Source organism: Orbicella franksi, chromosome 10 (genome assembly GCF_964199315.1).
Source record: "Orbicella franksi chromosome 10, jaOrbFran1.1, whole genome shotgun sequence".
Classification (NCBI taxonomy): domain Eukaryota; kingdom Metazoa; phylum Cnidaria; class Anthozoa; order Scleractinia; family Merulinidae; genus Orbicella; species Orbicella franksi.
The window spans coordinates 18,107,240-18,120,080 of NC_138154.1; the positions used below are offsets into that span (position 1 = coordinate 18,107,240).

Consider the following 12,841-nt stretch of genomic DNA (forward strand, 5'->3'; position numbering starts at 1 on the left):
AGGGGGAAAACAGGGGAGGGGTGGGGGAAATAAAAAATCTAACATATACATATTTAGATTAAAGCCTAAAATCATAATTACAATTAACTCAATTACAATTATTCTAATCTACTGTGGCTCTTAAAATTGTGGAAAATTTGTCTAATTTACATTCAGTTCTTTTTCCGGTTTTTCTAAATTTCTTTCTTTCTTTTCCTCAAAGATTCGGACCTCTGAAACACGAAGCACCGTGAAAATTGATGCTGAAAGTAAAAATATTAGCATTTCGCAGCCATCTTGATACATCAACAGGGAACCATAACGTTTAACGAATCAACGGAGCCCAGCATTTTCGACCCCAGGCACTCAGTTTCTCTCGAATTCTTTCTCTGTGAATTCTTTGAAGTCAGCATGTTTTGTTTACAAAATGACTGTAAAATAGCATTATATCAGTGTATACGATTGCTGACGTATCAGCAATAAAAAATACAGTTCTTACCCAGCGGTTTTTCATGAGCATGAATTGCTAAAACCTGGCCTCTTCAAGCTTCGAAAGGCTTGCTGCCTGAACGTACCAACGGCAAACCCAGGGCAAACCACGTAAAAACTGGCGGGAAAAATGGTCACGTGGTCCCGTCTTCCGTTTGTCGGTTCTTCACGTGCGTTCGAGTGTTACTTTATAGTCGATTCAATGGAGAACGTCAACCAGAACGAGTAATCGAAGGACGCAAGTTTTCCATGTTTGTATTTGTAACTGAACCTTGTAAATTTCAGCATTATCAGCCCTAACGCAACTTTTTTTCAACTACGTGATGCAAACTGCAGTAGTCAATATAGATTGCAGGTTGGCTGGCTTCAAGCCTGGAGGGGAGAAAAGACCACAGATGCGGCGTCGGAGCAGTTGGAATTAAGCCCCAAAAGGAGATCTATCAATCTGGGCGTGGCTCGATCGCTCGAGCTTTATTTAACCCGGGTCCACCACCAGTAGCCTGCGAACGCAGACGTATTTCCGGCTGTCGCTTGTCGCCGCCGAAAATAACGTCTGCGAACCCGAGCCAGGAAACGATTTCTGCGACGTAATGACTTTTGTTTCTCCTCACCCCCCCTCCCCTCCCCCCCCCCCCCGCGCCTCCGGGGCTTCAAGTACTAATCGTTGCGGGTAGGAGTCTGCGAATCATCTCATCGATGAAAGGAAATAAACGATCGACCGATAGATCGTAGCGATCGGACGTAATGTAATATGAAAACTAGTGTGCAGTCATATAGTTTTCCACCGTTTTCTTTGAAGTTCTTCGCCTTCGCTCTTCGTGAGCCAGGGGAGAGATTTTCACGAATGGCAGCTCTCCTAGCTCCTAAGAATCTCGCTCAACCTTTCCTGTCAGTGAAGCTCTAGCGGCCATGGCACAAGCAACGATCATATCGCGGTAAAATCATTAAGACATCGCACCAACTAAATTATAAAAGTTGATTATAATATATATATATATATATAAGTCCTGCTAGTAGGCGTTCTTTTTTGGGCGTACAGTTGTCCATAAAATAGTAATAGCAATAGCACAAAAAAAGGCAAGAATGTATATGGCCAACTGCACGCCCAAAATTGAACGCCTACTGGCAGGACCCTTCGCTCGCACAGAACAGGAACATTGCGCAGTGTGGGACAGTTGGAACGCGAAGCATCACAGGCGAGATTATCTTTCGTTGCCTCAGTTTTTGCGCTTCGTGCTCGCGTAGCGCTTTGCACTTTGCCCAGCTAAATATGTTCCATTAAAGCTGGTTTTGTAGATGTAGATGTAGACGAGGACTCTTAGCTCCCACATGTATTCTATTTTTTTCTGACCCCTCTGTAGAATTAATCACGGTTTGTGAGAGTTTTAATTTAACTTGAATTGAATTGAATTGAGGATAACGGTAATAGTAAAAAAGGGAAATGTAAATACTTTTAAGGGACTGTTTAAAAACCATGTTGTTTGGCCACATGGACAAAAATAATATTACGAGGTCAAGTGAGTGGAAGAGGGGTGGTTCAAATTTGGATGATAACCCTCAACCGTCCGGACCTCAGTACTTTGCTGGTGAGAGTTTACTTCTTATATCGTTCTGATGGAAAGCTACCTTCCTTGTGGGATGCTTTGTCATCTGCGCATGCGCGGAGGAAGATATCAACTCTAAGAAACAAAGTCAGGTTCCAGTTCAGTTCTTGGATCGCATTTTGGCTTTCGTTCATGTTTTAAAGTCTACGAAAGAAAAATTCAGATGACTCCGTGTCAAATCTCTAGCATGCAGCATTCTCGCATTTCTCGGATCTCGTTCCCAGAGCCCGCTCGAATTCGGTTTGGTGATTGTTAATTGTGTTCATAACGCCTGCAAACGGTTTCGGACTCCCTCAAGCTCAAGGTAAGCCTCGTTCAGCTTTGCAGGGACGGACAGTACATGTAATTCGCAGTTAACTGAGCCAACGTTTTTATCTCGCCATTGCTAGCTATGGCGACAGTTAGCTAAGGCGCAAGTGATGGCTGGAAATCTCAGTCACTCGGCCTCAAACATCGACATTAATTATTGCAAACGAGAGATTATTCGCAAACAACTAGCAACTGTACTCGTTCTCTGTCTTTGTTTAAGAAATTTTGTGTAAAAGTACACAGCAGAAATTTATGGGCTGAAGCTCGAATTGAACGTGAAATATCACATGGTCTGAATGAAACTCATGTCACAGTATGAAAAGGAAATAATCTCGGCTCAGTCAACTGAATCACGTGATTCCGTCAAAAAATAGGATTTTAATATTGCAAAAATACGATAAAAAGGGGTTCACCAGTAACCACGCTCTTTTCTGCCCAACATGGATGACTGTTGTGGTAACTTTTGGACCCATGAGATTAAACCTTTGGAATCCCTGTAATCAGGAAACGGAATTACGAAGCCGATTTTGTCTTAATACTGTACGTTCCTTATCAGCAAGTTCTTTTGATAAAATATTTTACTGTGTGGAAAAGTTTCCCATCAGTCCAGTTCTTGGAAATAACTGCTAATAATTATAATTATAATTATGTTATACATATTTAACTCGCTATCTCTTTTCTGTGGGAGGCGCGGTGGCCTCATGCTTAGTGCGTTCGTCTTCGGATCGAACGGTCCAGGTTCGAGCCCTGGCTGGGGACATTGTGTTGTGTTCTTGGGCAAGACACTTTACTCTCACAGTGCCTCTCTCCACCCAGGTGTATAAATGGGTATCAGCGAACTTAATGCTGGGGGTAACCCTGCGATGGACTAGCATCCCATCCAGGGGGAAGTAGAAATACTCCTAGTCGCTTCATGCTAGAGAAACCAGGATAAGCTCCGGCCTGATGGGCCACTTGGCTCGCATGCAGACTTTACCTACCTTTTATCTCTTTTCTGATTGGCCGAAAAGTGTACAGTGAATTTTTGAAATCAGTGCCTGTCACGTTGTCTATGTAGCTGCAGATTATAGAATAATCATGTCAAGGACACTTAAGGTCACAGGTAACTGTGTCATGTATGACCGTGGTGCATGATGTCTAAGGGTAATCATGTGAAGTTCACACGCTTTGTGTTACTTGCCATCAGTGAAGAGGCAAAAACACGATGTCCATTTTTTTTTCGTTCAGTGTATAATAAAATAATTATTAGATTTCGGTTTTTGTGATATTGAGAATAAATCAAGGTCTGGTAAGGGTTATCAGCCTCAGCCTTCGGCTGTGGCTGATAACCCCTACCTCGACCTTGATTATTCTGGATATCACAAAAACCTCATCCAATTATTGTTTAAAATTAGCAATAAAAATTTTTGAATTATGTTTCAATGACTGGTTGATCATTTTCAAACTCATAAAACTAAAAGTCAGATTCTTGTACTAGGAATGCGTGGGAATGTCTCATTGCATGTGAATAAAAACACTATAGTGTGGAATGCATTTATGTTGTTGTTCAATTTGCCCTAAAGAGCTACTCACTAATGTCTAATTGAATCAATATTTCATTAAGACCTAATGTCACAGATCAATGATCAACTGGACAAAGAAGGATCCTGAACTGTGCCCTATTCTTGTTGGATCATCCACTGGAGCTACCAGAGGTGTCAACTCAATGGACCTGCATAGAGGCCCCCTTAGCAGGAGAACCAGGTTTCTGTTGGTATTGTGTATTTTGTTCACCGAACTGTGTGAACGTCTCACATTTTATGGAATCGTGGCCAACCTTGTATTGTACTGCCGAGACTACTTGAAGCTTGAAACACCTTTACCTAGCAGTATAAGTCTTGCATTTCAAGGTAGATTTCCTAATTAATTCCTTGTAGATTTATTTGTTATGGTTAGGATAAGGTAAAATCTGCATATGAGCCAAGTGGTCTATCAGCCATAAGACCGGCAGTTATCTCTAGTATCTGTGGCATATGAAGCAATTAGGAGTACATGTATTCCTATTCCCCCTGGATGGGATGGTACACTACTAGTATAAAATGACAGGAGAGAGTTAATGTAAGTCTTAGAGTAAAGTGTCTTGGCCAAGAACAAAACACAATGTTCCAGACAAGGGCTTGAACATGGGCTGCTCAACAACAGTTTATTTCTACTACTGTAAACAACTAAAAGAATTTACAAGATTGTAATTATAAATATATAAATAAACAGTACAGTACATACAGTAGTGGGACACCCAAAATAACTAAAAAGCTAAACTAGTTGGGTGACCGTAATTATAATAATTAAAAATGTAAGAGTCAGGAAAGAGGCACAACAAATACATTGGTACACATAAGTATCACAAACTGGAGTGGAGCACACTTCAAGGACCCTAGTCAGCATCCGCCATTTTCGATACAATTGAAATAATTGATATTGTATGGTGAAGCGAAATCTGATTGCTTTACTGTAAGTTGTGTTCCTGAATGCATGTTTAATTATCTTTAGTAGTTTGACAGTAATTTTGCTTGTTTCAAAATGCTCCGAATAAAACATAATAGTCAGACTCTGGCATGTAAATGAAAACAAAGGTGTGGCTGACTAGGGCCCTTTAAACCATAGGGATACTGTACCTCCACATTTTATTTATTTATACATGTAATCTCAATTTAAGTCCCCATTTTAGTCACTTTTGTTTTCAATTGTCACTGGTCAGATGGCATTGATGAATAACTTTGCTGATAATAATGATCATGGCAAAAAAATAATACACAGCCTGCTTTCCCATTTTACTTAAGTATTCTTAGTCAAATCAAACACGTTTGAATTAAGTCACTTGTTGCCTCCTGCACCCCAGCTTAGCAAAATAATGCCTACTAACAATGCACAATGATTCTTGCTGGCACCTGGTAAAGACATTCCTTTCATCATAGTTTTTACCTAACTAAGGTAAAATAACAATAATTAGAGAGGAAGCCACATCTGCCTGAGGTCCTTTTTAATGCCTTAATCAGCGAAGCATTCATTCTTAAATTTTACCCATAATGTAGTACCCTTCAATCTATATTTACCAGTCTTCTAGCTAATGGAACACCTTGTAGTTCTAAATAAAGTGAATACTGTAATACTTTAGTTTTACTTTGTTTTTTCACTAAGGTACCTCATTTTTCTCACCTGTGATTGGTGGATGGGTAGCAGATACTTTCCTTGGTCGTTACAACACCATATATGGAAGCTCTTTGCTGTATGTTGTCGGCACTATCATTCTGGCCACTGCAACATTTGACTATGGTGCCAGCTATGGATTGAGCACAGGAAGTAAAGAGGCATTCCTAGGGATTTCACTGCTACTCATTTCCATAGGGACTGGTGGAATCAAAGCCAATGTTTCACCCCTGGGTGCAGATCAGATAGAGAATGAGGGTCCTGTAATTGTCCAGCGGTTTTTTGACTGGTTTTACTGGTTCATCCAGTTAGGCTCTTTTCTGGCATACACGGTGGTCGTTACGGTGCAACAGGAAGCATCATTCTTCTATGGTTATGTCATAACTGCCTTGTCGATGTTTTTAGCAATCATGTTATTTATAAGTGGCAGAAAATACTACATTATTCACCCACATAAGGGAAGCTACTTGACTGATACTATGAAGATAATATGGGAAGGCTTAAAGAAGATTCAATGTAGGGCTGGAGAAGGTGAAGTACACGTATTTCACTGGCTTGACCGGGCAAAGCAAAGTTTAGGAGGAACATACCAAGGGCAGTCAGTGGAGGATGTCAAGTCTGTGCTGAGAATTGTTCCAATATTTCTTACATTTATCCTCTACTGGACAATTTATGGACAGGTAGGTAGACCTTACCTTGTTTGCTATCTTAGAAAAAGCACATAGATGTACACATAATGTGCACATCTCACCGTGTAGGGTGTTAATCACTTCTGGTTGTGTTTGCATCTGTGTTATACTGTGAACATCACAAAAAACTCTTTAAGTTGTGTTAAAGTTTTTGGTACATGTGAATGTAAACTGCACTATAGGATTTAATAATCCAAGAAACAAATTCATGATTATGCCAATTAAAATCCAGGTTAGGATGTAAATGTTTTATTAAGTTTTAGAACTTTATAGTCTGCAGTCAAATTTTCTGTTCATATAATAAGTTTTCCTTTAGTGTTGATGTTGACTAATCTCAAACTCTACTGAACAGCGTGGCCGAGTGGTTGGTGTGCCGGACCTGAAATCTGGAGGTCGCGGGTTCAAGTACCGCTCTGACCACTCAGCCGGAGTTGTTTCTCGGTAGACCCTAGTTCAACTCCTCAGTCAATTGCTTGTGAATAGCCAACTGGTTTGCCTTCTGCCAGTTTGGATTTTTAACCATGTTATGTTCATTTGCATTATTTGTTTCATCATTTGGTTTCATTGGCCCTGAAAAGCCCCATTGGGGGAGTGGTCAATTAAGATATGTTACGTTATATGTTATGTTAACATTAGCATTAAAAACGCTTTTACACCAGAAACATTAATACATCAGTAAACTAACAATCCATTATGCTATTAGTCAGTGTACATATTTGTCATGCATACAAATTGGACAGTATACATCATTTTTTGTGTACTGGTTTACAGACGGATCTATGGTAACTAATATACAGACGGATCAAAGCCGATGTGTCACCCCTGGGTGCAGATCAGATAGAGAATGAGGGTCCCGTAATTGTCCAGTGGTTTTTCGACTGGTTTTACTGGTTCATCCAGTTAGGGTCTTTTCTATCATACACCACAGTCGTTTCCAGTGTTATGTAACATGTTCCTTTCCTCATGTGTCTTGGTCAGGGACAAATGTAACTGTCAAAAATTATTCTTATTTATCAAGTTGTTTATTTAATAATTGATGATGTGGTTATTGATATTGTTATGATATGGTTATCAAATTCTGTAGTGTTGATTAATTAATGATTGGACTTTGTCATCCATTTCTGTCTGTAATCATACTGTGATTAAACAAATTGGACCCCTGCTAAGCAGTTGTTTTATTTTGGTAATTATAAGTAATAGATTATACAGACTGAGCTGGGCTCCAGTCAGTCCCATTAGCAGTATCAATTTATTTACATAACGTTGGTCATATGACATGTAATATGATTGGTTTTTTAAAAGTCATTGTCATTCTTGACTAGAGGATGAGGCATTATATTTTGAGGGGAGCCGGGGAGGGGCAATGGGCAAGCAACTACAAAAACAAATAAAACTTCCAGCTCAAGGGAAACTTTGAACAAAATATTAATATGCATGATTTGCTGGGAAAAAGAATAAAAAACTGAAAACAGTCAGATTTATTCCGTTATGTTGCATCTTACTGGGTTATTTAAATGTTCAAGAATCTCTCAGTTGCAGCTCAGGTTTACAAATACTGGTTATTAATCAGTTCCCCGGTACTGCTTGTATTAGGTCACAAACATTGTTAACACCTGTGGTTTTCTATTTGCCAAATACATGGTATGTTGTGTAAAGTTCGTTTCTTTTACTTGGATGTAACTTATCTCTGCTCATTTGTAGTTTGTTTGTTTGTTCTTCTAGGGTCAGACGAGCTACCTTCTTCAAGGCTCTTTCATGAAGCTACAACTCACAGAACACTTTACCATGCCAGCAGCCTCCCTGTACCTCTTTGAAATCACCATGTTATTAATTCTTATTCCAATTGTAGATCGCATCCTCTACCCCGCCCTGCGCCATTTTGGCTTCGACTTCACCCCGCTGAGGAAAATGGGTGTTGGTATGCTGTTTGCCATGGGATCTGTGATCATGGCAGGACTTATGGAGATTGAAAGAAAGAAGTACATTGATGCTCATGGCTATTTTGAGCAGCAACCGTTTGACACACCAGTAAATGCTTCTCAGATGAATATCTTTTATCAAGTCCCTCAGTACGTGTTGCAGGGGACTGGTGAAGTGTTAACCTCAATTCCAGGCAAGTAGGTTAGATTTTAAGGCACATAGGTGGTGATACATGGTGCACATGCCTGGTCACAGTATTTCCAAAGTAGGCTTTTGACAAAGCCAATCCTAGCATTTATACAGTGTACATGTCACTTATGAACCTAGTAAATGGCATTGCTAGTGTGCTAGAAGTCTCCTTGTAGCTTGGTCTAAAGTCACAGGTTCAATCCACTGTAGGAAAAAAGATGGCGGCTGTACATTTTACCACAATACCTCGTGAACCTAACACAGCCTATATGGCACAAAGAAAGCCAAATTTTTACAATATTTGTTCCTGTACTGAGCACACTGAGTAGCCTAGGTTTGAAGATTTCATAACTCTTCTGTACGTTTTTATGAGTGATGTTAAGGTTTTCTTGCACTAAGAACTATGGATAAATGTACCAGTCGCCATCTTTTTTCCTATGGAGGATTCCAGTTGGAGACTCAGATTTTCAGGGCTTTTCGTTGTCCAATGCTTGTGACAAATGAATCTGCACCCTTGGATGCAGGCTTTTAGCCAGATGGGTGTCCAGGCGTCCTGTGGACGGCAACTTTCTAAAGAACATTGTTTTATTTTTCATATGTTGCCTAATATAAATTGCTCCTTTGAGCAGGCCCTATGGTACATTTTGGATGGCCACTTCAAAAATTCTAGCGAAAAGCCTGCTTTGATGTACTTGTTATACAGTCAAACCCCTTGGGGAAATGGAAGGTGGCCGCTTAATAGGGGTTGACTGCTTAATAGGGGTTGGTGTACTTGATTATTTTTTATGTTGGGTTAATCCCGTATTGAACATGTAATAATATTGTGTCAAGGCAATCATAATAAATGTGTGTTTGAACGTTTTTATCAACTGTCACTTCTAATTTCATTCTCATATCTGTCAAAACAAAGCAGTCTATGTGTATTAAATTTTGGGTGCATGTTCACTTAATAGGGTAAAGACAATAGAAAAACCCTCATAGGGATGGCCAAAAGGTAGCCGTCACCTCTTAATAGTTAGGTGGCTGGTTAATAGGGGTTTTATACAGTATTTTAGTGACATTGATAACTGGCTGCCTAAGGGGTGGCTGCTTAATAGGTGGCTGCTTAACAGGGGCTTGACTGTGTTAGTGACAGGCAGTTGCAAATGAAGCCAGATTGTTAGCCCATCAACCCCCCCACCCCCCCCCCCACCAAAAGAAAGCAGCTAAAAATTGCTCTTGTTTTGGTACATACGAAGTGATTTCAAATTACTCCCTGTTGAAAAAGTTTCAGTCTGTTCCCTAAGACTAAAAGAATATCAATCAAACATTCCAATGTTTCGTTTTTCTCATTTTCTCACATTTGTTTTATTTTTATTGTTTTTTTGTTTTTTTTCCATTCCCAGGACTTGCTTTTGCCTACTCCCAGTCCCCTCTCTACCTTCGCGGCGTGATCATGGGCCTAAACTTGGCAACCATTGGAATAGGCTTCTATGTAGCGGGGGCTCTCACAGCTATAGTGAGGAAGGCCACTGACGGTTCTTGGTACCCACAAGATCTCAATGCGGGCAAACTGGAAAATTATTTCTTTTTCCTTGCTGTGGTCATTTTCTTGAATTTCCTGGTTTTTGTTTACCTGGCGAGGAGGTACAAATACATGGAATCATCGAGAATTGCTGTCACGGTGGAAGAGGACCAAGAGCAGTCCTCAATAAGTTCTGACAGTTCTCCAATGATAACTTCAGCAAAGGCTGTTTGAAGGAATTGGACTGTCACACAATGCTTCTCTCACTCGCGTGAAAAAGGACAACTTTTTAAATTCTTGAAACAATTTTAAAAAAGATGATATGAGGCTCTTAGGAAACGGGAGATTATTCACTGTCACGTGATGTAAAAAGGTCTCCTCAACCTCGTTCCCAGGCTCTCTCTCCTGTACCTCCCTTGTGAACAAAAAAATACAAATTAGTTAAAATATGAGTACATGAAATTAAAATGATCTTTGCAATAAAAGATGTAAAAACATCACATTGTCAATAATATATTAAGTAAATTCGTGAATTCAAGAATTCAATAATTTTTATCATAAAAAATTATGTCGTGGATAGATTTAAATTTGAAATCTTACGCTACGAATCTTCCTTAATAATTTCTTTGTACCGTCCATGGCACGTGCTGTTTCTGACAGAGCGCTCCATGTTTTTGCCCCGATTACACAAAGTAATGGAAAGACTTCAGACCATGCTTGGTGCTGCCCACCCTTGGTAAATGGAGCATATTGGTGTCCCTCAAATTGTAATTCGTTTTCCTTATTTGAAACAAGATAGCAAGAGGGATGGGTACCCTTCCCTGAAAGAATCTATCCACTCATCCTCGGAGAAGGATGGAAGTTTACTTCAAGAGCTTGTCTGCTCTTGAAGTAAATTAACTTGCTCCCAAAAATATCGCATCGTTCCGACTAGCAGCCCCTGGGTCTCCAAAGATGGAAGATATAAAGAAGAGGAATATTTAATCTGAAAGCAAGTTCTTTCTGAGACGTAAGCCATAAAATTACCAGTAAATTTTCTCGAGCGTTTTCATGCAAAATCATTTGGGACAGTCCATTGCTTTTAGAATAGTGGACCGACAATGGAGTAATCTGATTGGTTGATTTTAGTTATTGTTCCACTGAACTACCTTTGTATTCGTGTAATGATGTAACTGACGGACCGCGAAGTTTCGAACTTGTAACCGAGTAACAGATTTTTCTTGAATCTCCCTTTTTCCACTTACTCTACCTTCCTTTTTTTTTTCTTCCTTCATGACAATTGAATTCAGAAGATAATTTTTCATTCAATGTTCCATGTTCAAATCAGTGCTTGTCTCTGTATTGGGTTTACTTGAGTTTACAAAACATTTGCTTCTGTTTTCAACGCATAATAGTCCTAATTCGCACAAAAGACTTTGTCTACCCTAGAGGATTCATCCTATTCTACGTGTGATTAAAACGGTATTATGCATACCCGGGGGGACTCCCATTAAAAAAAGGGCGGGGGTACTCGTCGTACCTTTTAGGGTTAAAAAAATGTTTTGGTGCCTCTTAGGGTATTCAGTCTCAAAAGGTCCACAACGGGAACACAGCGGTCAAACGTCTGCGCATGCCCGACGTCTGACCGCTGTGTTCACAGCGGGAGCTTTTGCCTTGCGCCTTTCGAGTATTAAGCCGAAAAAAAAAGTATGACAGGAGATATTTGAAAATCAACTGATTTTTAATTTTGTCTCAGAATTGGCACCTCTCAGGTCTGAAAAAAAAAAAATGAAGCCACGCCCACAAACCAGGATCTTGGTACCTCGTAGGTTTTTTTTTTTTTCAAAATTTCGGACGAGCACCCCTGTCCTTTTTAGATGGGTGTTCCCTCGGATGTCATGTCCTTCTCAGTCGTCGGGGTCTGGGTATGAGAAAAAGGTTGCTATGGAGACACATGATTTGGTTGGCGGGCCTAACATTTTCACTTATTCAACGCTGGTTTGCTTCCCAAAATATTAATTGATCTCTTCGGCCTACGGCAACGGCATTAAACGTCTGGCGGAAAGTACTTATCACGTGTTTCATTATGGAAGATTTAGAGCGATTTTTATTTGAGTGTCGAAAAGTGCATGATTGGTTTTGCATCAACTACACTTAATCATAGACTATACGTATACCATAATTTGTATAGCTTTATTTTTTCTTTAACTCACATTCAAAAATCATCAAACAATGAATGAGTTGCCAGTAATCGGATACCCGTGTTTGCGCGAAGAACTCTGGGATCGTCAGGGGGCAAACATTGCTAGTCGCCAGAAGGAAATGTATGGCGGAAAGTTGTTTCGAAGTACAGGAAAACGATTTTTGAGAGAGATCAACGCTTTTTCGCCGTCGTTTTTATCGCGTATGGATTTGGGCAATGTTGATGTGTGGAATATGTAAGTTTTTGGTTGAATAACCGTGAAATATATGACAAAATCTACCGTTAAACTCCGTTGCTTGCGTGAGGTTTATTGTGACATTTACATCGCGTAATGGTCTGATAATATTACAAAATTAATTAGGTATAAATCGAGAGGAAATAACCTAGTAAAGCCTTTCAAGTTGTGTACAGGCTACTTTTGGCTCATTTGAAAGCTCAGTCATGCAAATAATACTGGAAATATACCTGGTGGCGATCATTGTACTGTCTGGGGTTGATTTAATTACAAACAAGAAGATCTGTTAGATCTTATAACCGCGCTTTTAAAATTTAACTGTTTTCTTAGTACTACAGTCGCAACGCAGTCCATATTCCAAAGCAATCTTTGATGATTCATTGATTACTGTAGACATCACATCACTTGATCAACACACACTCTATTATTGCACCATCAGTCGTAGCCGTTGTGACATCTCCGATGACGCAATAGTCTTAATCTGGAACTTTCTTCGGGATATGTATGGGCATGAAGATACGAACACTATTACAAACCGCTTTCTTTCTTTGAAGT

General features: G+C 39.8%; 1 protein-coding gene across 1 annotated transcript; it reads left to right on the plus strand.

The window, feature by feature from the left end:
- The first annotated feature begins 1,101 nt into the window (after nt 1–1,101).
- Nucleotides 1,102–10,349, plus strand: LOC145501838 (solute carrier family 15 member 4-like). Its single transcript, XM_081481222.1, has 5 exons — nt 1,102–2,376; nt 3,985–4,270; nt 5,559–6,247; nt 7,979–8,369; nt 9,751–10,349. Exons 2-5 carry the CDS (start codon nt 4,003–4,005, stop codon nt 10,101–10,103), a joined length of 1,701 nt encoding a protein of 566 aa, XP_081337348.1. The 5' UTR covers nt 1,102–2,376; nt 3,985–4,002; the 3' UTR covers nt 10,104–10,349.
- The last annotated feature ends 2,492 nt before the right edge of the window (nt 10,350–12,841 follow it).